The sequence below is a fragment of the Ovis aries genome, chromosome 3 (genome assembly GCF_016772045.2).
Source record: "Ovis aries strain OAR_USU_Benz2616 breed Rambouillet chromosome 3, ARS-UI_Ramb_v3.0, whole genome shotgun sequence".
Lineage (NCBI taxonomy): Eukaryota > Metazoa > Chordata > Mammalia > Artiodactyla > Bovidae > Ovis > Ovis aries.
The window spans coordinates 39230054-39254753 of record NC_056056.1 but is presented as its reverse complement, the minus strand read 5'-3'; the positions used below and the strand labels follow the sequence as shown (position 1 = coordinate 39254753).

Genomic DNA, 24700 nt, shown 5'->3' with positions numbered 1-24700 from the left:
AGATCATAGTTTACTGCAGCCTCTCTGAGCCTCCATTTTGCATCTGGAAAATGAGCCCAGTGAGTCCTGCCTTGCCTTGGTTCCCACGGTCATAGTGAGAGGAGATCAAGCCTGGCTTTTATCCAGAGGTGGCGGCCAGACTGCCCATGTGCTGATGTGAGCTCTCCTGTGTAACACTTGGCAAGTGTCTCCATCTTTGTCTGTTCCTCACCTTTACAGGAAGGGAATAGGGACTTCCTCGGTGGCCCAATGGTTAAGAATCCTCCTGCCAGTGCAGGGGACACAGGTTCAATCCTTGATCCAGGAACTAAGATCCCACCTGGCATGGGCAGCTAAGCCCATGGACCAAAGCTAGTGAAGCCTGCGGGCTCTAGGGCCCGGGCTCTGCAACAAGAGACGCTGGCATAAGAAGCTGGAGCATCGCAACCAGGGAGTAGAACCCACTCACAAATAGAGAAAGCAAGCAAATAGAGAAAGCCTGCACACAGCAACCAGAACCCCCTTCAGCCAAAAATAATTTTAAAAATAAAGTGAAGGGAATAATAGCCTTCCCTGACAGCACCGCTGGAAGGTAAAACTGGGTTATATGATGTGTGTGATGCACTTAGAGCACACAGCATGCCCCAAGTCTCACTGTCACCGTCACCATCATGGACAGAAAAGCATCTTGAAGATAATGCCCAGTTCAAGCCCTGTGTGATCTGCCTCTGTCCTCATAAGCTTTATATTGTTCTCAACACACTCACTATTCTGACATATTCCATAATCTACCAGTGTCTGCTGGCTGTGTGCTCAGTCCCATCTGACTATTTGTGACCCCAATGGACTATAGCCCGCCAGGCTTTTCTGTCCATGGCATTTTCCAGGCAAGAATATTGGAGTGGAAATCTTTTTCCTACTCCAGGGTATCTTCCCAACCCAGGGATTGAACTTGCATTTCCTGTGTCTCCTGCATTGGCAGGCAGATTCTTTACCAGTGAGCCACCCGGGAAGCCCAAACTGCCAGCATTCATTCTAAATATAAGGGGAAACTCCAGTATTTTCCTGTTACACTTAGGAAAAGTCCCCCAAACCCACCATGATCTACAAGGGCTTGATCAGCTGGCCCTGCTGCCTTTTCTAGCCTCATATTTTATCTGCTGTCTCACTGAAATCCAACAGCCTTGTCAGCTTTCTCCCAGCTCCTAAAGACCTGTGCTTCTTGCCCCAGAATCTGTGCAGGTCCACCTCTTTGCCAACCCATTTCCTCTCCACCTGGCCTCAGGTCTCAGCTCACAGAGCCTTTCCTCAAGGAAATATTTCCTGACCTTCCAGGTGAAAGTCTGCCCCCTGATTCTCCTTCTTTGTACTGAATACAATTTAATTAAATAGTAATATGTGTAATAACAGTAGTTTTTGTGCTTTGTTGTACTTTCCTCATGATTTCTCCTCCTCCAGAACTCCTGTTCACTCAGCAAAACCCAAGGTTCATTTTATTTCCTGTGTGAAGCCCTACCTCAAACAGGGTTACTCATTAGAACTCTAACTGAAGTTTTGATTTAGTAGGTGACCTCTGTCTGGAAGGTGTAAGAGTGCCTGCATTTTGTTCTGCTAATTATTCCTTCTCCTTAGGCTACAGACCCAAGGAATAACAGGAAATAAATGCCACTAATTATTAGAAAGTTCAATATCTGATGTCCCCAGGGCATAGATCTTGGCCACATCCCTAATTCCAATAGATAACTAAAACACTGGCCATTAAAAAAAAATAAAGTGAGAGGCTTTGTCTATAACACGTTCTAGACCTAGCATAATGGTTGGCACATGTAGACATTCAAGAGAACATATTTTTAATAAATAAATGTTTAAATAAGCAACAAGGATATGTTGTACAGCGCAAGAAAATTTAGCCATTATTTTGTAATAACTTTAAATGGAGTATAATCTATAAAAATATTGAATCATCATGTTATACACTGAAACTAATATAGTATTATAAATCTACTCTCCTTCAATTAAAATATCTTGTACTGAAGACTAAGATTAAATAAATATAATATTTTTACTGCTTCAAAAAATTGAATGTGTTTAATAACTATCTCCCCTGCAACTTCTATAAAATCCATGAAAGCAGACACCATGTTTCTCTTCTAAAAGCCTGTGTTTCTAGTTCATAGTAGGTCTTGAATAAATATTTGTTGAATGAATGACTTGGAATAATCTCCCTACCTTTTCACCACTTGAAGGTCTCCCTAGACATCAAGGGAAACTGTAATTGGGCATCCCTTTTTCCTCCTTCCGTGGAGACACTGCTTAGAACTCAGATGTGTTCTCCAGCTCCTATCTCATGTGGGTCTGGTCCTTAAATCCTATCATGGAGGGCATGAAGCTTCCTAATCTCCACTCAGGCCAGTGTTTAGTGTCAATTGCACTTAAGTGTCATTAGAGACATCAATTTCCTATCAAATGCAAACAGCAGCATAGCATCCTTCCATTACACATGGATTCCTTTCTGTCTTCTAGGCATTTGTATTCACAACTTGATTAAAGGGGCGTATTTATTCATCTTCATATCACCAGTTCCTACTACAATCTTTTGTACAAAGAATGCACCCAATAAATGTTGAGTCATGAAAAAATGACTACCATATACTGAGTATAGTAACTTCTCAGCCCTGCTTCTGGCCCCAGAATCTGAGATACGATGAAGTTTTTAAGGAGTTCCAGATTAAAGCTGCTTAAGTTTTTCCCTGGACATCCATTAGGATAAGAAAAAGAAATCCACCAGCTCCAGATTCCCTCCCCACCCCCACCGCTTGAATCCATCTTTCATAACTACATTTGCTAAAACTTCCAAAATCATCACTTCAAGTTTTTCTCCAAAAACCTCCAAAGTTCTTTTCATAGCCACATAGGCTTAGGTCCAAATCCCTCAGTCTAACTCAAAGAACTTGGACCAAACATTTTCCTATACTGATCCTTTCAAATCCTCCTTGTGTCCTACCCTGGAGCATCTCCCACCAGGAATGCATCTTCCCATCTCTCCCCCGAAACTCAGCTGCTGTTATATTCCCTTTGACCTCATCATGTCACCCACCTAGAGGGAGATGCTCTCTGTCTTCTGAAGCCAAACAATATTTTGGCTTAGCTACTTCTTGTATCTGTCAGCAATTTTTTTCAATTGAGATATAATTGATATTTATTAGCCAGGTGTACAACATAATGGTTAAATATTTTAATATATCGTGAAGTGATCACCACAGTAAATCTAGTTAACATCCATCACCACACATAGTTATGATTTTTTCCTTAGGATAAGAACTTTTAAGATTTACTCTTGTAAACTTTCAAATCATGCTGTACATTGCATCGTTATTACTTATTTATTTTATACCTGGAAATTTGTACCTTTTGACCACTGTGCTCATTTCACCCACCCCACCTACCCCTGCCCCTGGTAACAACCAGTCTGTTCTCTGAATCTGTGAGTTGTTTTTTTGGTTTTTTTTTCTCTCCTTTTTATATTCCACATATGAGCGAGATTGTATAATGTTTGTCTCTCATTGTCTGACATTTTACTTAGCATAATGCCCTCAAAGTCTATCCATGTTGTCACAAATGGAGAGGTTTCTTATGGCTGAATAACACTCCATTCTACACACATATGCCCTAATTTCTTTATCCATTCATCTGTAGATAGACACTTAGGTGGATTCCCTGTCTTGGCTATTGTATCAATAAACAATGTTGAATCAACAAACTTTTCCCATGAATATGACTCTTCTCTCAAACTAGACCTAGACGTCAAGCTCCCAAGGATCAGTCTAATACCTTCTCATTTCCCCTCAGTTATGCCTGGTCTGTGGTAAAAGCTCACTCTCTGTGTGCTCACTGAGACTCAATTGGATATACAGGTTAGAAAGCATTCAGGCAGAAGAGCTTGCATTCGCTCTAATGGATTTTACAACTCAAGACAAGTTTATATTTCAAAACATCACGGCTTTTCTAGTGTCTCCTAGGACTTGGCTGATGGTCTGCAGGAGGCACCGAATATGAAATTATTAACTTGCCTCACTCCTCTTAATCCAGTGACTTCCTTTTTACAGATGAGAAGCCCTTCACTGTGGAAGATACTTATTTGCTGTGTCCAGCACCTATCTTAAAGGAAGTTGGCATGTAAGTTTCCACCAGCAACTAAACCCCACAGCCGGGGAAGTGAGAGGAGGTGGGGGCGGACAAAAGGAGAAGAGTCTCTCGTCACTGTCATTATGGAACCTTTCTCTAGACTCCTCCAAATAATGATGATGGTGCTACGAGTGCAGTGAGCCAGGCACTAGCATCAGTGTTTCGCAGAGGGGACCTTTATTCTCCCAAGATCCACTATAGCCTGCCAGGCTCCTCTGTCCATGGGATTCTCCAGGCAAGAGTACTGGAGTGGGTTGCCATTCCCTTCTCCAGGGGACCTTCCCCAAACAGATCAAACCAGGGTCTCCTGCATTGCAAGTAGATTCCTTACCCTCTGAGCCATCAGGGAAGCCCAATGAACCATCGCAGTTTTACAGATGTGCAGTCTGTGGCAGAGAGAATTTAAGTAGCTTGTCGAGGTCACATAGTGAGTGGAAGAGTATGAGTTCAAAACAAGGTCTGTCTGGCTTCATCACAACTACATTTCTAGAAAGCTCTCAGGCTGCCCAAAGTGCTGTCATAACCTCATCCTGTCAACCTCATCCTCATCATAATTGCCCTTCCAGATGATTATCTCCTTTCTTAGAGATAGGGAAACTCGGAAAAGAAGCTCAGCAAGGCTAAGTGATCCACAGCTGATTCAGGACCCCACGGTCAGACCCTCTGAGGCCATGTTCAGTGTTCCTCTGCGTCTCTCCAGAGCATCACGTCTTCATCCACACTGCCCAAGCCTCTCTGAACTAATTTACGGAGAAAATCTCACAATGATGCAGTTGTGATAAGTGCTAATGAGATGAGATCAAAATATTCAAGAGAAGGAAGAGAATTAGCATCCTGAGCAAGAAAAGAAATATGCAGGGAAACAGACAAGCAGTGTTGGTGAGGGAACACAAACTAACCTCTCTGTAAACACATCTCTAACAGACTGAAGACAGAATGGTGGCTTTAAGGAAAAATGCTACACTTGTTTATCTGAATTCTGCTTTCAATCATTTGTTCACATTACGAAACCTCCAAATCTAGTTGCCTAACATCAGCTCATGATGCCACTGATTCCACAAACTAGCCCTGTGTCCATGCTGCAGAAGGCAAGCTTGTGTCTCAATGAGCATCTTCTAGATGGGAGGAAATAGAAGGCAGGTTAGCTCATGTACTGCTGTTCCTTTCTGCGCTGGCTGGGTGGTAACAAAACCATCACCATCAGAATCTCATCACTGAGAGTCCAGATAACAATTGTAGAGTTTCTAGCTTAACCAGTTCATCCCTTGCTGATATGGACCATTTGTTAAGACTACCTCTTCCTACCTACTACAATGTGGCAAGTAAATTAAACGGGAGCAGCCTCTGCCCATTCAATTCTATTTGCCATGATGTAAGAAAGGCTGGATACACTGCCTTGCTGCACCAGCCGGGTATATCCTGACATCTCTCTGGGTTGTTAGAGATGGATGGGCCCCTGGAGAGTATCCTCTGCATTTTTCAAAGGAGCCAGTTCAGAGGGTGGTTTAGAACGGAGCCCCCAGGGGCCCTGTGTGTCCGCACGCCGTGCTGAGCCTCCCTGGCCCCCGTGTCGTTGCAGGAAAGCCGCACTTCAGGTCAGCATGAACGACGGCCTCTCCTTCATCTCCAGTTCTGTCATCATCACCACCACACACTGCGTAAGTCCCTGCCTTTCCCTTGACCGAGAACTTCATTGTCATCCTCATCTCCCTGGCAAGTTTCTTCCAGTTCTGCGTTCTGTTAACTGAGCTTTGACTCTGGCACTGCGAGGCCAGCCTTTGGCCACCTCAAGGGCTGTACACATGTCAGGAGTGTATCAGGAATGCCTGTGCCTCCCAGGTTCCCCATTTCTGGTACTAAAAGTGAGACCTGGACACGCTGGCATGACCAGACGGTACGATGGGGCCAGGGCCTGTGCAGTGTGGAGTGGGGATGCCTGGATGGACTGGGTTTAAGAGAAAATGCACAGAAGGAAATGGCACAGTATATACAGAAAACCCATCTTAGGGAGTTTTTCCTCTAAAAGGAAGCAGAGGGGAGGTGGGTGGTGCAGTAGCTGAAGGAAGAGGTGGAGTAAAAAGAGAGGCTTTTATTTAGAATTGGAGAAGTTGCCACTTGTTAATACGACTGTGAAAATGATCCAGGGGAAAATGGAAAATTCACGAAGCGGGAGAGAAGGGGAAGGGACCTTGGCTCATAGGGTAGTGAGGCAGAGGGCAGACTGCTTCCTCTGCCAGCTCCTCCAATGCCCCATCTCTGGGTCCTTCATGGAAGGTAGTATTCATCTCTGGCTACGCATGAGATCACCTGGAAAGCTTTTTAAAAATATGGATTCCCTGACCAACTGGGACAAAGTCTGTGCAGCGGGCCCCAGCTTTGGTGGGCTCAGGGCCCTCTGGGGAGTTCTCTTGTGCAACTTTGGCTGGGAACTCCTGGGTTTATGAGGTCACTCCCACTGTCAGTGTCTTGAAGCTCAGCCCATCAGAGGGCAGTCAGGGCTTTGTTAGCTCATATATAGACCTCAGCTCCTAATATGAACATTTCCAGAAGGATCTTTGTTGAATATTCAGTTGCTATTCTACCAAATGCACTTTTCCCGTGAGATTGCTCTGCATGCTAAGTCGCTTCAGTTGTGTCTGACTCTTTGCGACCCTATGGACTGTGGCCCACCAGGCTCCTCTATCCTTGGGGATTCTCCAGGAAAGAATACTGGAATGGGTTGCCATGCCCTCCTCCAGGGGATCTTCCCAAGCCAGGGACTGAACCTGTGCCTCTTATGTCTCCTGCATTGGCAGGCAGATTTGGAGAATTCTTTACCACTAGCGCCACCTGGGAAGATCACTCTAGAGACTAGCATTTTTTGACGTGCTGGCCAGCTTAGACAGGTACCTTAGTCACTTCCCAGCTGGCCTTTGGAGGGCATGTCGTTAGAACCCCTCAGTGATTAGGGTTTGTGTCCTTAACACTATCCAGGTGGATGAGGGAGAGCAGGCAGGCCCTGGAGCTGGACAAGATAAACATGAATTGTTTCCTGGAGGAGCAGGAGCCCAGGCCTCACAAGGGACGATGCACCCAGCTCCCCCAGTTGTCCCTCCTCCTCCTCTCCCCCAACACATATACATTCCATCATACGTTAGGAGCCAGTCAGCTTTCTTGACAGCTGGGTAAACCAATGCAGTGGGTATAGACAGCGAAAAAGTTCCGCTTGACCAAAGTGAGAGTCTCGTGTCATCACAGAGACATGTCAGACGTTTCATCCTGAGCAATGTCTGTGTCTTAGGCACGCCTCAGTGGGACCTCAGATCTGGCGACCAAATCTGAAAACTGGATGCAGGAGCAGTGACATGTCTCCAAGCATGCCCTGCCCGATTCTTTCAGAAACTGACCCTGTTGGAAACTGCCAACCTGCAGGAAATGATTAAAATACCCCAAATCTAACAATGCCATTCCAGATTCCTCCCTGCTTTGGAATGACCCAACAGTTTGGGCCTGTATTTCTCATTATGTCTGACCAGACCAGAGAAACAGCCTTGTCCTGAGTCCGCGAGGGCAGGGAGGTGAGAAGGGGAAATATCTCGGGATCAAGCCTGTGGGGTGGCAGGGGCAGAACGACAAACTCAAGTCCTGGGCCTCTAAGCCAAGAAGAAAGGGTGTTCTCACTGACATAACCCTAAAGGGAAAGAACTCCCAGTCAAGTCACTCTAATATCGTCCCAACTCACTCCAGCCTACGTTACATTTCCCAGCTCCTTAATCTGAGTGCAAGTCACTAAGTTTTCTGTTCAGTTAACCCTTGATCAGCATCACCTCATAACATCTGCATTATTCACCTTTCGCTTGAGAAGGCTGCATGTCTATGTTATAAGGACCCTAAGATTTTAGATCCAGGTCCACTCACTCATTTATTCAACAAATATTCACTGATCATGCACAATGTGCCAGATACACACTGCCCTGGTGCTCAAGATACATCAGAGGGCACAAAGGACAAAAATCTCTTATCTCACAGGGATGCAGGGAGAGAAAGCAGACAGTGAACAATAGACATAACAAATGAATCACACACTATGTTAAGAAGTGATATAAGCTGTAGGAAAAAAAAAAAAATAGCCAAGGGAATTCCATGATGATCCAGAGGTTAGGACTCCATGCTTTCACTGCTATGGGTCTGGGTTCAATCCCTGGTGGAGGAACTAAGATAACCCATACCACCAGAAGTAAAAGAAAGAAAAAAATAGAACCAAGTAAGGGAATTTGGTACTGCTTGAGTGAGTGAGTGAGTGAGTGAGTACAAATTTTAAATAGAGATACATTAAGAAGTGGCATTTGAATAGAGACTCTGAAGTTAACTGTGAGGGAGAATTTGCCAAACGGTGAGCCCCACTGCTCAGAGCCCACCACCAGGGGCAGCTGGTATGTTTGAGGAAGAAAGAGGGCTGGTGATTAGTCACAAGGAGCAAGTGAGGCAAGCAGTAGGCAGTGAGGTCATGGGATGAAGAGTGGAGGGTCAGCTTTTGCAGAGGTGCAATGCAACCTGGCTTGCATTTGAAAGTTCACTCTGGCTGCTGGAATGGCCAATAGGAAGACAAGGATAGAAGGACCTTGACTGGTTAGGGGGGTTATGGCAATATTTCAGGCACAAGTGATGACGGCAGCTTGACTCAGGTGGGAACAATGGTGATGAGAGAAGAGATCATAGTCAGATATCTTCTGAAGGCAAAGCTCCATATTTCCCAAATCATTAGACATATGGCTTGAGAGGAGAGGAATCAAGAATGGCCCCAAGGTGTAGCCACTATGGAGAACAGTATGGGGGTTCCATAAAAAAACTAAAAATAGAGTTGCCATAGGATCCATCAATCCCACTCCTGGACATATATCTAATTCAAAGGAAATATGCATTGCAGTGTTAATAGCAATACCATTTTGCAATAACCAGGACATGGAAGCAACCTAAATGTCCATTGACAGATGAATAAATAAATAAGATGTAATACATATGTACAATGGAATATTAATCAGCCATGAAAAAGAATGAAATAATGCTATTGGCAGCAACAAGGATAGATCTATTGTTGTACTAGGTGAAGATTGTCATACTAAGTGAAGTAAGTAGAGAAAAACAAAATACCATATACTATCATTTATATGTGAAATCTAAAATATGATTCAAATAAACTTCACATAGAAAACAAATTTATGGTTCCCAAAGGAGAAAAGGAGTGGGCAAGAGATAAATTAGGAGTTTGGGATTAGCAGATACAAAATGCCATATATCTAATAAATACTATATATTTAATAGATATATAACAAGGTCCATCTATATAGCAGACAGAACTAAATTCCATATCCTATAATAAACCATAATGGAAAGAATATGAAAAATAGTCTATATACTCATATATAAATATAACTAAATCACTGTGCTGTACACCAGAAACTAACACAACATTGTAAATTAAATATATTTAAGTAAATAATTTAAAAAAAAAAAAAGGATGGTCCAGAGGGCTTTGGCCAAGGAGTAGCCCTCAGTTGACAGGAAGGCTATAAAGCCAGAGAGGATCTGAGGCAAAGGAGGAATCATATCAGTTTTTTTGTCCACTAGTCCTGTGGCCTTGACTGAGTTATTTAGCCCCTCAGGACCCCAACTTCCTAATCTGTAAAATCAGAATAATAATAGTTTCCATGCCTTAGCAGTATTGTGAGTATTAAATGAAATGATTATGTAAAGAGCTTAGCAGAAGGCCTGGCCTGTAGTAAGTGTTCAATAAATGTTAGTTGTTATTATAGTTGAAGCTTAGTCAAAATGATGGACCTAATTGGAGATTTTTCCCAAGGAGTTGCTCCTCACTTCAGAGTCCCAATGTAACAACTCTTTCAACACAACATGTAGTCCTATGAGGACATGTTTGTCGCTTGATCAAACCCAAGTGATTGCAAGGGGACAGACAAGTTGGCCAAAATCATCCAGAGAAGAGGACCTATAGTGAAATATTCAACCCCAGTCCCCAGCAGGTCCTGTAGAAGCTCAAATTAAAAAGACTAAAGCCATCACTGGACAAATAGAGATACAAGTGGAGTGGGTGGTCCTCCAGAATATGAAGTAAGGTCTTGGACTTCCCTTCGTTTCTTGGGCAGCTGGTTTGGAGGACAAGGTTTTTAGATCAAAAATGATCCCTTGGGTCTGAGTAAAGGGTTAGTCTTGTCAGTGCCAGTTGCAGCCTGCCCAGTCCATCCCCTGGAACCAAAAATAATTTTAAAATATGTAGTTGAACCTGTTCTTTTCTCGCTTTATTTGGTGCCCATTTGGACAACCGTGTCACAAGTTTTCAAGATCTGCAATGAATAACTGTTGCCTCTGCCAGGAGCAGAAATTCCATGAAGTTTTACAGGAAAGACATTTTTCCATCCAAGAACTAAAAGATTCCTATACAAATGGTAAACTTTGTTGAGCTCCATGACTATAGAAAATGGTCAAAGATCCAAAGCTCTCTCTTCCCAGCATATTTGAATACACCCCATCTCTAAGAGTCTTCGCCAGCCTCCTTTTTTTTCCCCAACTCTAGAAATAGGTTGAGAAAAATCACCAAAATGTACTGCTCTAGGGGAAATAGCAAAAAACAATTTGTCATTTTGATAACAATGCAAGCAAATTTAGGACCTTACCAGAACTTTTTATGAATGATTGTCTTCTTTTATGTAAATAACCTTAAAATTGTATAATTTTCCACCTGAAGTGTACAAAAATCAGAGAATCATCCAACAAGTATTTCTCACATTTTTCCTGTGTCTCTGGTGCTCCATTTACATTTTACAAGTCGCTGTCCTTAAGGAACTTAAAATCCATTTTGAGACGTGAGTCCAACAAATTCATAAAAGAGTATGTAATAAAGAACAAGGTTGTGGGAGCCAGGTGTATAAATGCTGTAGGATTTCAGAGTAGAGAAAAAGGGGAGAATCCACGAAGAGTCATGAGGGCTTCATAAAGGAGACAAAACCCAAGCAGTGGCTTGAAAAATGATAATAACAGGTGAGCAGTGGAAAGTGGCCTTCCGCTAAAGTGAAGCCAACCTGAGCAGGACTAGATACAGCCATGAGCATAGTTTGTTCATGGCCCCTCCCAGGAAACATGACTTTTTTTTTCTCTTATTTTGTATCAATATCTGGTGCCTTCTAATTGAGGTCCATCTCTCAGTTTGCCAACTACTTTCCTAGGATGTGCACTCCGCACCCTTGATCACCTGGTGATCAACAGTGTGGCCTCACTATTAACTATTAGAATTTGATTAGTGTTGGTTTCCAGGTTGGAGAATCACAGTCTTTGAAGAGGAGACCTAAAGTTAGACATAAAAGTCTAAAATCAACACTCCGTGGACAGTCTCTCTTTCCTCCTAATTTATATGAACAATAGCCTGGCTACAGTGGTGTGAATGTGAGGATGCTCAGTCACTCAGTCGTGTCTGACTCTTTGCAACCCCATGGACTATAGCCCACCAGGCTCCTCTGTCCATGGAATTTTCCAGGAAAGAATACTGGAGTAGGTTGCCATACCCTCCTCCTGCAGATCTTCCTGATCCAGGGATCAAACCCACGTCTCCTGTGTCTCCTGCATTGCAGGCTGATCCTTTACCCACTGAGCCACCAGGGAAGCCCCACAGTGACAAGGCTGAGTAAATCTGAGAGGACTCATGTCAGTTCCTATTCAGAGAAAATTTTTGAATTAAAATAAAAATGCAACAGACTTAACCCTAAGGCATCAAAACCAGAACAAATATTCTATGATTACAGCATAATGGAAGAATTAAGAATAATATTGAGTCAAAAATCCTAATTTCAGGTTCTAGCCCTTCCATTTCCTACAGTGATCTTGGGCAAGTTAATCTGAGCCTGTCTCAGTGTCTGTCTTGTAAAGTTTAAAAAGTGACAGCTGTTAGTTCATTGACATTCTGTCTCCTTGCCGAGTAAAACTCTAATGGACTATCTCATTAAAAGATTTGCTGTTCATTATTTATAAACAGGCTATTTTCCCCTGATTAAGAAGTATGCTTCCTTCTGAGTCCATGATAAGCCTGTTCCTTAGGAAGGCTTGGAAAGACTGAAGATGTTGCCTGCATAATGAGGGAAAGCAGCACCAGTAAATTAGATCTGGTGATAAGTCAAACTGGGTTAAGCTGCAGTTTCTTCAATATTTTTTGTATAGTTCATTTATAATATTGTGCAAGTGTCGAGTGTACAGCAAAGTGATTCAGTTTTACATATACATATTTATAATTTTTCAAATTCTTTTCCATTTTAGGTTGCTGCAAGATATGGAATATAGTACTCTGTGCTATACAGTAAATCTTGTTGTTTATCTATTTTATACATAATGGTGTGTATCTGTTAATGTTCACTATTTTTGAAAAAAAAAAGTTTTATCAGTAAATGGATCATGGAGTAACATAAGGGGACTATTTAGACTATTTAGAAGAATGAGTTAAAACAAGTATTAACTAAATTTGATGCATCATTACCACATAGAAAACTTCTAGTATTAAAATTTAAAAGATACTATCACACCCAGCATGTCTGGAAGCGTCTTAACAGAGGAGGTACCATTTCATACAGATGAGAGCTGCAAGCTCAGAATTTTCTGACAGCCTAGATCCTCCAGCGTGCCCTGAGATAGCCACAACTCACTGGGGTTTGGAGTATATTTGACTTTTATATGGATGAACATAGTACCAATTTGTTTCCCAAGGGTTTTTAAATGATTTTATTCTTCAGATTTTCATGAATTAAGACTGTTCTTTTCCCAAACTAATGGCATTTTTCCCAGAAAAAGAGTGAGAAAAAAATGTGTGTGTGTGCTATCAAGATCAAGATTCAGGGCAGGCTCTGGCACATGAGGATCTACAGCATAAAGCTGACAAAACCATTGCGACTGATACAGAATCTAAGCAACTACATTTGCTAAGTCCAAGGAACACAAAGATAATGCATGGGAAACAGACAAGTACTGCAAAGATTTGCAATTTGACATAAGTACTTTAATTGAGAAATGAGCAATGCCCAGTGATACCGTGAAGTGGAGTGTCTGGGGAGTTAAAGAAGGATTGATTCGCAGGAAAGATGATAAATTTGCTCAGGGTATGGCCTGGGTGAAGATGTGTTTGAGGCCCATGTGGCTGTGGTTAGTTGGGATGGGATGTTAGGAGAGAAGATAGAGATAACTGGGACCGACTGGAGAAGCCTTCCTTATTTGGATTTTTTCTCTATAGTGTTTACTTTAAGTATAATACAGAATGCTGTTTTGATGTTGAATTCCAATATCTCCTCATTTAGGAAATAATATTTTTCATCTTCAAAAAAAAATCTAGAGGAGAGCAGTGTCGTAGGAAAACTGGCATGGCCTGAGTTTGCCTTGAAATACCAGAAACCAAGGGCCCTTGTAGCTCTGCTAGTAAAGAATCTGACTCCTATGCAGGAGACCTGGGTTCGATCCCTGGTTTGGGAGGATCCCCTGGAGAAGGGAAAGGCTACCCACTCCAGTATTCTGGCCTGGAGAATTCCATGGACTATATAGTCCATGGGGTCACAAAAGGTCAGACACAACTGAGCGACTTTCACCAGAAACCAAGGCGATGGTAATTTAAATAATCTGGATGCTGCCAGTGAAGGTTGAGGTTGCACAGGCAGCCTTGATTAGGGCTAGCTCAGAAGACAGTGTGCTGGAGCCCACAGAAGAATGCTCCGGTGGCTGCAGCAAAGAGAGGCTTCAGATGGAGGTCAGGGGCCATCTTCCAACCTTGTCTGCAGAGTTCTATTCTTAGCAACTTCCTGGGTTCATTTTTTAAGTCAGTTCAATTCTGTTACTAATTGCTTTGAAATAACTTAGGAAAATAAAAATCCAGCCCAGCTTTGTAGTTGTATAACTATGTAGGTAAACAGACAGTTGGCATGACTGCCCTTGCCAAAATTTCTTGAATTTCACCAGCCTGGTAGGGAATGAATCCAGAACCTTGTGCTGAGTGGCAATCTCGCCTTCCAACATAATAAAAAACTAATGCTCACTCTTCAGAAAAAGTAGAAATCAGAGAAGTCTCTTTTCTTCTATTTCTTTTCCAAGATAAACAAAACAGTCCATTAATCAAAATAGGTAGCTCTCCTTGAAGTAACTAATTCATACCAGCAGCTGTAATAAGCATGTGGGCCTCTTCATTAAGGAAAGTAGTTTAGAGAAGCAGTTGCCGATGGTGAACAGAGCCAAAGACTGGGACCAGCATGTATGAAATAGTACTGTGGTCCAAGTTTTGGGGTCTCAGAGAAGCGCATAGCCTGTCTTTGCCCTCCAGAAGCATACAAACTGGTTATCAAGGCAGAATACATACTCCAAGAGGTAAATGCTATTTGGTGGTATAAAAGGTAGATATTGTATTTGGGGGTGCAAAAGACAAATACCACAGGGTATCCAGAAATTCTTTGTCTATTCCAAAGACGTGAGCCTCCACCCCAGGCCTGTGGATAAGTAAATTGACACAAGCACTCACACTTTGGGGAGAGTCCACTTAATGGTCCTAGTGGGTTACCAGGTTCTAGCCCTAACCCTAATTCTCAATTACTTAAGAAGGCATTCATGTCTTCCTGCAAAAGGGAGCTGGACAAATTCTAGAACTTCAAGAATAACATGTAGACAGCTCATTATGTACTCAGCTCAGAGTGTCTTTTTCCCAACAAGATCCTCCCCTATTTTTATTTCTCCCCAATTATATTTCTCAATTACAGGAAAAGACTCATGGAGAAGACAAGTCCCTTCCAAACAACCAGTGGAGAAGGGCAGGACCAAGCCCCACACTCCAGTTTTGCTTATAGATTCTTCACCCTGACATCATTCCACTGTCTGTACAGCTCACTACCGTGTCCACCTTTCTCCTTATCCATTTAGACCCCATGTCTTCACATAGGGTGACGAATTCCTATCCTGGAAGAATAAGGGGTGTCAAGGTTGGAGGCGAAATAGGAGACTGACTTTGCAGAGGGTTTGAATGACAAAAGATGGAGTCCAGGTGATGGGAAACCATTCAAAGGAAGAACAAGGCAATATTTTTGGAAGATTAATTCAGCATTTGTTTATTCCAAGTCTTTTAGCAAAATATTATTTATCTGGATGTCCCTGATTTATAACTTGGTCATTTGGAAAGGAACAGGCTCCAGTTTAGTGTTCCATTATATGAGGTGAAAGAAACTTTGTTCCAAGAATGACCAATCCACAGCCCTAGGGCTGCAAGTGATTCATTAGTGTCTTCATAATCAGCCCCTGAAAAAGTGATTCATTAGTGTCTTCATAATCAGCCCCTGAAAAAGGATGGCTTTTACTTTCTTATCGCTGTAATTATAGGTGATATGTCCTGTGAAAGATGTGGCTTAGCAAAGTACAAAGGAAAGACTTAGTTGAGGGAGAAAAGTAGGAACCACCATGAACTTTGGGATCAGATCAGTGTGGCTAAAATCCCAGGCCTTAAACAGCTGGCAGTGGTCCTAGTACAGAATAGATACCCAATGTTAGCTTCCTTAGGCTGATGTTATAGGTTCTCTAAGAATCAGCGTGGTGACAGAGTCTCTGACTTCTGGTTGAATTAACAGAAAAATGGTATCTGAGCCTAAGGAAGTGATAGAACCTTTCAACTTGCTGAAGGAACATCTTTCAAGTATCATATTAAATAGTAAGGACACTGCAAAGGAGAACCTCAAAAAACTGAATATGTGAAAAAAGATTTCCAAGTATGATAAATCATATAGACTAATCTATAGAATTGAGACCAAAGATATAAAGAAAGATTTGATAGACATTTTCAATATTTCAAGGGCTGGGCTCTCCTGAGGTACATCTGCTTTTATTGTGTATATCTAAGGAGTAGAATGGGGCTTCCCTGGTGGTTCAGATGATAAAGAATCTGCCTACATTGTGGGAGACCCAGGTTCGATTCTTGAGTCAAGAGGATCCCCTGGAGAAGGGAATGGTAACCCACTCCAGTATTCTTGCCTGGAGAATCCCATGGACAGAGGAGCCTGGCAGGCTACAGTCCATGAGGTTACAAAGAGTGGAGCAGAGTAGGCTGATGGATAGTTTGTGGCTCAGTTTTGTAAATGGTCTTTCTGATTGAGTGCTCTGTACAAGTGGGAGTCAACTCCCCATTGTGGTTATATTCAAGTCCAGGCAACTTGATAACCTGGCAGAATTATGTAAAGGCCATTCATGCATCAGATAGGCAATTGGACTAGAAAAACTTTCAGACTTCTTCCAATGCTGAAAGTCTGAAATTCTGGAACTAAAAGTGATCTAGTGAAAGACTAAGGCAAATATTATCAGTCCTATATGGTATAACAAATGAGTTTGGCTTTTATATTTTGAAAATAAATGGAAGACTTTTGTTGGTGACACTGGAGATAGTTTCTCTTAGTGTGGTTCAAACTAGCCAACCTCCGCCTGATACAAGTGAGATTATATTTCAGATTAAAGTGAGCTTAAAGCTCCTCCCAAGAAATATTTGTTTTCAAATAACTTCAAACACACCATCTCATTTACAAACAATATACACTAGTCACAAATCAGTCTCATCTATTTATTAGCTGGCCTTAGTAGAGATATATATAATTCAAGGATTTTTTTTTTTTACAATATCCGAGTATTATTATTATTTTAACAAGATGAGCTATGGTTTCTTGTACTGTCATTAGAAAGGCTAAAAGACCACAGGAGTATCAGAATGCCAAACTCAGATGTCAGATGTTGTTTATGAACTGAAATAAAAATAGTTTGGCGGCATCTCTATTTTGATAACCCTTGTATACATAAGAATCTTTTCAAATATGTTTTGGAGGATTGTGCTGATTTGTTTTTCTTGGATGTTTGAGGAATTGACTTTCAGTATTTTTATCTCAAGGCATTTTAAAGAATGTTTGCCCTAAGTTTGAAATTTCCTTGTTTTGAGAGTAAATGAGGGGAAAAAAAAGGATTTTTCTGAATCTATACTTGAGGAAATTCAGATAAGCACATAGCAAGATGGTAATATTTATTTTTAGAAATAAGAAGTCCAAATACTAATCCATAACCAAGATAAATATATAAAGGACCAAACCCAGCAGTTAAAAAACACAGACTGATATATTGTGTTTAAAATATATTCTGCTATATTTTATTTATAATAAAGCATGCATTCAACAAAATAAAAGGGCACAAAGGCTAAAAATAAAAGTATGAGAAAAATTATATCAAAGGAATACCAAAATAAAGTTAATATAGGTATATTAAAGTTAAACTTTTTAGCTAAAAATCTTTATTGATAAAAAGAGTACCATTACATAATGTTAAAAGGAACCATTAACCTAGGAAGTATAATTCTAGCCTGTACTTCATGACATATCCTCAACATATAGGAGGCAAAAGCTGACCAGGTTACGAAGAGAAATTGATAAATCTACCATCACAATAGGATATTTAAAAACAGTTCTCTCAGTAATTAATAGGTCAAGCAGCCAAAGGAATCAGTTCAGTTCAGTTCAGTCACTCAGTCACTCAGTCATATCCAACTCTTTGTGACGCCATGGACTGGAGCATGCCAGGCCTCCCTGTCTATCACCAACTCCTGGAGCTTGCTCAAACTCATGTCCATCAAGTTGATGATCCCATCCAGCCATCTCATCCTCTGTTCTCCCCTTCTCCTCCTGCCATCAATCTTTCCCAGCATCAGGGTCTTTTCCAATGAGTCAGTTCTTCACATCAGGTGACCAAAGGATTGGAGTTTCAGCTTTAGCATCAGTCCTTCCAGTGAATATTCAGGACTGATTTCCTTTAGGATGGACTGGTTTGATCTTGCAGTCGTCTTCTCTCACACCACAGTTGAGAAGCATCGATTCTTGGGCACTCAGCTTTCTCTATGGTCCAGCTCTCACATCCATGTGTGACTACTGAAAAAACCATAGCTTTGACTAGACGGACCTTTGTCAGCAAAGTAATGGCTCTACTTTTTAATATACTGTCTAAGTTGGTCATAGCTTTTCTTCCAAGAAGCAAGCGTCTTTTAATTTCATGGCTGCAGTCACCATCTGCTGTGATTTTGGAGCCCAAGAAAATAAAGTCTGTCAGTGTTTCCATTGTTTTCCCATCTATTTGCCATGAAGGGATGGGACCCAATGCCATGATCTTTATTTTTTGAATGTTAAATTTTAAGCCAGCTTTTTCACTCTCCTCTTTCACTTTCATCAAGAGGCTTTTTAGCTCCTCTTCACTTTCTGCCATAAGGGTGGTGTCATCTGCATATCTGAGGTTACTGGTATTTCTCCCGGCAATCTTGATTCCAGCTTGTACTTCATTCAGCCCAGCATTTCACATGATGTTCTCTGCTTCCCTTGTAGCTCAGTCGGTAAAGAATTTGCCTGCAGTGCAGGAGACCTGGGTTCAATCCCTGGGTTGGGAAGATCCCCTGGAGAAGGAAATGGCAACCCACTCCAGAATCCTTGCCTGGAAAATCTCATGGACATAGGAACCTGGTAGATTGCAGTCCATGGGGTCACAAAGAGTCGGGCACGACTGAGCAACTAACACACACACTCTGCATAGAAGTTAAATAAGCAAGGTGACAATATACAGCCTTGACGTACTCCTTTCCCAGTTTGGAATCAGTCTGTTGTTCCATGTCCGGTTCTAACTGTTGCTTCTTGGCCTGTATACAGATTTCTCAGGAGGCAGGTAAGGTAGTCTGGTATTCCCATCTCTTAAAGAATTTTCCACAGTTTGTTGTGATCTACACAGTCAAAGGCTTTGATGTAGATGTCTTTCTGGAATTCTCTTGCTTTTTTTATGATCCAACGGATGTTGGCAATTTGATCTATGGTTCCTCTCCCCTTTCTAAATCCATCTTGAGCATCTGGAAGTTCACGGTTCACATACTGTTGAAGCCTGGCTTGGAGAATTTTGAGCATTACTTTGCTAGCATGGGAGATGAGTGCCACTGTGCAGTAGTTTGAACATTCTTTGGCATTGCCCTTCTTTGGGATTGGAATGAAATCTAACCTTTTCCAGTCCTGTGGCCACTGCTGAGTTTTCCAAATTTGCTGGCATATTGAGTGAAGCACTTTCACAGCATCATCTTTTAGGATTTAAGTTAGCTCAACTGGAATTCCATCACCTCCACTAGCTTTGTTCATAATGATGCTTCCTAAGGCCCATTTGACTTTGCATTCCAGGATGTCTGGCTCTAGGTGAGTGATCACACCATTGTGGTTATCTGGATCATGAGGATCTTTTTTGTACAGTTTTTCTATGTATTCCTGCCACTTCTTCTTATATCTTCTGCTTCTGTGAGGTTCATACCATTTCTATTCTCTATTGAGCCCATCTTTGCATGAAATGTTCCCATGGTATCTCTAATTTTCTTGAAGAGATCTCTAGTCTTTCCCATTCTATTGTTTTCTTCTATTTCTTTGCAAGAAGAATAAATACCAAAAAAAAAAAAAAAAAAAGATTTAAATCATGCAGTAAAACATGATCTAGTGGACACACAGTAATGCTACAGCAAAATGTTTCATAACATTTTTGCATAAAATGAGGGCTATACAGATTAATGAAAAACACCATTATTCCATAAATTTTAAGAAACATATCTCTGAAATTGGAAATTTTCAGAGATTAATGTATCATAATCTCATAGTGTTTTTCCCTAACGGCTCATAAAATAATGAGTCATCCTACAATGGATGCATCTTAAGGTTATTAAAATGTTTCCCAGCAGTCTGTGCTATACCCAAAGTAAAGATGATGAAACATGTGCTGAGCAAAACTTATTTTTCATTTCCTCTCCCCATCTCATCCCTACCAACAGTGAAAATGAGAACTCTATCCTTTCTCCTCTGGAGAGTTGGGGGCAGGCAGAGGGAAGGAGCTGATCGCCAACCACTTTACAGCCAAATCCATGACATCTTCATAGTGCTGCTGCAGGGCTTACTGTGTATAGAAAGATCTCATGTGCTTGTGCAGTTTCAAATAAACCATTTAAATCTTTATAAGTCAAATTAAAATCATAATAGAAATTAGCAAATAAAGTAGTCGATTATAAATATTCCTCATACCAAAACTTGTGGAACACAGCTAAAGTGAGTCTTAGACAGAAATGTGTATCCTTAAATATCTATGTGAGAAAAGAAGAAAGGCATAAGTTGATTAGCCAAGCTTTGAGCTCAAACCATTACAGAGGAACAATAGAGTAAGCCCCTCCAAAAATAGAACAAAAACAATAAAGTAAGAGAATAGAAAACAAAATAGAAAACAGAGTTGTAGCTGCTGCTGCCAAGTCACATCTGTCATGTCCGACTCTGTGCAACCCCATAAACGGCAGCCCACCAGGCTCCTCCGTCCCTGGGAGCCTCCAGGCAAGAATATTGGAGTGGGTTGCCATTTCCTTCTCCAGTACATGAAAGTGAAAAGTGAAAGTGAAGTCACTCAGTCGTATCCGACTCCTAGAGACCCCATGGACTGTAGCCCACCAGGCTCCTCCATCTGTAGGATTTCCCGGGCAAGAGTACTGGAGCGGGTTGCCATTGCCCTCTCCCACAATTGTGGGGGAGGGAGGTAAAAGAATAAACATGTATTCAAAGAACTGTGTTCTCACTGGTCAGTTCTGGATGAAAAGTGTTAATTGCTCTGTCATGTCTGACTCTTTGCAATTCCATGGACTATAGCTCACCAGGCTCCTCTGTCCATGGAATTCTCCAGGCAGAAATACTGAAGTAGGTAGCCATTTCCTTCTCCAGGGGATTGTCCTGACCCAGGGATCTAACCCAGTTCTCCAGCACTGCAGGCAGATTCTTTACTATCTGAGCCACCAGAGAAGCCCCCAGTTCTGGTTGAGGGGCACACACACTCCCTTCTGTCACGGGTTCAGGCTGTGCTAGAATGAGATCATTTACTAAGGGAACAGAGAAAACATATGCCAGTTGAGCTCATCCCTCACTCCCTTCATGGGGTCGCAAAGAGTCGGACATGACTGAGCGACTGAACTGAATTGAACTGGACTCACTCCCTTCGAGATCTTTCTTCCTATGGAAGCCTTTGTACACAAAGTGAATGTTATAAAGTGTTGTATAGTGTTTACCAATCCATTCTGAAGGAGATCAGCCTTGGGTGTTCTTTGGAAGGACTGATGCTAAAGCTGAAACTCCAGTACTTTGGCCACCTCATGCGAAGGGTTGACTCATTGGAAAGGACTCTGATGCTGGGAGGGATTGGCGGCAGGAGGAGAAGGGGATGACAGAGGATGAGATGGCTGGATGGCATCACTGACTCGATGGACATGAGTTTGGGTGATCTCTGGGAGTTGGTGATGGACAGGGAGGCCTGGCATGCTGCGATTCATGGGGTCGCAAAGAGTTGGACACGACTGAGTGACTGAACTGAACTGATAGTGTTTACCTTTTATTCTCCACCATTCTTTTTTAAGTTCTTTTTTTTTTAATGTGGACCATTTTTAAAGTCTTTATTGAATTTGTTACAATATTGCTTCTGTTTTATGTTTTGGTTTTTTGGCTGTGGTTGGCCAAGAGGTATGCAGAATCTTAGCTCCCCAACCAGGGATTGAACCCATACCCCCTGCATTGGAAGGCAAAGTCTTAACCACTGGACTGTCAGGGAAATCCCTTACTCTCTGCCATTACTGTCAGGAACTAAAATTTTCCATATTACTATGAAACCCTTGATTTCTGTGGCTGTTTGCCCCTAGGGATGTCTTCTGATCACTGTTTTTTGAAGTTTATGGTTCTGCTTTTTCTAGCCTCTCACTCCCTGGTCTTCTATTTTAGATCCCTTCCCCCTGCTTTTCTGATTTGACAGAAGCTTCCGGGTGCTCAGATATCAAACAACCAAGCTTCTTTGAATATAAAATAAGAATCCCCAGTCTCTGAATAGGAACCTGAGAGAGAGTATATTCCATAAGTACACGAGTTTAGTGAATGTCCAGTGTGTGCATTTATGTTTGCTCTTGGGTCATTGAGGCTATTCCAAAAGATTGAGTCTTTTAAGTTGAGCATTCTGAATTGGCAAATCCAGTTGTGAGAGGCACAATTGTACGAAGAAGTGCACAATTTAAAGAGGATCCAAAAAGGGTGTGTTTGTGGAGAGAAAGGAAAAAGAGGGGTGGAGGGAGTAGGGCAGGAAGAGAGGGAGGGCAGATTCATAGTTGGGGAAATACGACCAAATCACAGAGAAAGCCTCTGAGCATTTTCTCTCTGCCAACACTAAAATAATGCCAACTCTTTAAATGGTCCAAAATTGGCAAAAACCAGTGGACTAGGCTATCATACCAGAACTAGAGGAGACAGCAGCCAGACCCAGGCTACATTGTCCTGGCTCGGAGTTTACAGTCACAGTGCACCAAATCACAAATTGCCACGGGGTCTTTACATATATATCTTCTGACCAGGATGTTGTGATTTACATTGTCTGCACCCCCAAAGAGCAAACAGACTCTTTCCTCTGCTCCCCACAGAATGACAGAGTCCCACCAGGGTACATGAGCGCCCTTCCTTTTGCAAATCAACCAGCTTCTCACCTATTCATTAGGGCACCAAGGAAATTCAGAGGTCAGTGGTTTAATTTATAGCTCCCCAGAAGAAGAGTCTGTGCCACAAGTAATACATAACTAGCATTCCTTGGCTGCAAAGGTGGTTCCTAGAACAGATGTTAGTTTAGCCAGTGTCCAAAGCAGTGGGCTTAATATTTTTGTTTCATTTACTTAAAAAATTAGAAAGCACTTGAATAAGTGACAACTAAACTATTTCTGAGTTCCTTTTATATGCCGTCCAGCATCAGGAAAACTGCTTCATTTGCAGGCCAAGAAAATGAAAAAGGTGCAGTTAAGGCACTTTTGCTTTATCTGCGTTGTCCAAATCCATCGACTTAGAAAAGATAGCTCAAGGCTTTTGAGACTGTATGTAAAAGGTGCAAACCCATCAGAGTAAATATTTAACAAAGCCTCTTCACAGTACAGTCCGACATGGCAACCTCAGTTGGCCTTTAGCTGCCGACCTTAAAATTTGTGAATGCAAATTTTGGATCCCTGACAGATTTAAAAAAATGTTTGATGATGATCCCGTATTTGTATCTCATATTTCCTCACTCTAAATAATGTCCATCCTTACTCAGTGCCTTTGATCAAATTTCACTTTTCTTCTGGAATGCCCTCTCCTCCTTTCCACCTACCCAGATTTCACCATAGCCACAGGGTCTGCAAAGGGCTGCCTGGACCTGCCCCAGGTTGCCTCACTGATCACCCCCTGCTCTGAGCTCAAGCACTGTGGGTTAAAGCATCATTTAGAGATTAACTGCACATAATGTGTGCTGCTCTTTGAGCAAGCTCTGTGACTTTCTCACTGGATGGTGATAACATCTTCCAAGATTGTAGGCTGACTTTGTTCATCTTTCTATGTCTCCCACTGCTGAACATATGTTAACTATTCAATAGGAAATTGTCTGTTGGTTTCCTGATAATATTTGCAGTTTTGTTGTTATTTTGTCACTCAATCCTGTCCAATCGTTTGTAATCCCATGGACTGTAACGCTTCAGGATCCTCTGTCCCTGGGATTTACCAGGCAAGAATACTGGAGTGGGTTGCAATTTCCTTCTCCAGGGGATCTTCTCAACCCAGGAATCGAACCCACATCTTCTGCATTCCAGGCAGATTCTTTACCACTGAGCCACCCAGGAAGCCCTATTATGCAGTTTAGAGACATTGTCTTAAGGACTAGATCATCATGGTCACCAGTAGTAAGCATCTGTCTCTCGACAATGGCCCCAAATCATAAACATGGCTTCTACCTTTCCAAGTTCATAGTCTAAAGCAATAGCTAACAGTATAGTGAAGATATGCTTATTGACAATAGATAATAATGATGCTGACTAACATATGAAGTATGATCACTAAGACCAATTGAGCATATGCATTAACATTAAATAAATAGTTACATTAAAGGCAAATAGACAAGTCTCTGTAGCTAATGGAACAAAAAGAGGAAATGAGAAATTAGTCTTTCTCTTCCACTGTCGGTAGTTGAAAATTACTTTTTCTGTAATCCTATTTCAACAGCCCACTGACAGGAATTAAGGCATTCTGAGTACTTATGAGCTGCATTTTGTCTGCATTATTCTCTAAAAACTGGTTCTGACTGGCAAGCTCTATGAATTTTATGGAAAGGAAAGTGCTGAATGAATCCAACATCTACTTATTATCACCCTCACCATTGCAAGTGAAGATCAAGGTGATGCTAGAAAATCTTGACACAGAGTGTCCTTCCATGATAAGGACCTCAAGGCTTGAGTTTGTAGGAGTGTGGCATTAATCTTCCCCTTCTCATTGCATTATAATGGTGACTTGTCTAAGGCCTTTTGGTATTATTTGAATAAGGCAAAAAGTAATAAGATATATAGCAAACTAGAATTGACATTCCAAATTATTATTGCTTCTTCAAAATATTTACCTTGGAAAGCCATATCCTTAACATGACT

The 24700-nt window shown here is 41.7% G+C and overlaps 1 protein-coding gene across 1 annotated transcript in view; it reads left to right on the top strand.

Annotated features, from left to right (window-relative positions):
* The window catches only part of ANTXR1 (ANTXR cell adhesion molecule 1), a 264134-nt gene that overhangs the window by 120007 nt on the left and 119427 nt on the right, over positions 1-24700 (top strand). The window contains exons 11-12 of the mRNA XM_015094293.3: positions 4086-4155; positions 5744-5822. Of these exons, the coding sequence (XP_014949779.2) occupies positions 4086-4155; positions 5744-5822 (149 nt within the window). The remainder of the gene's footprint in view (positions 1-4085; positions 4156-5743; positions 5823-24700) is intronic.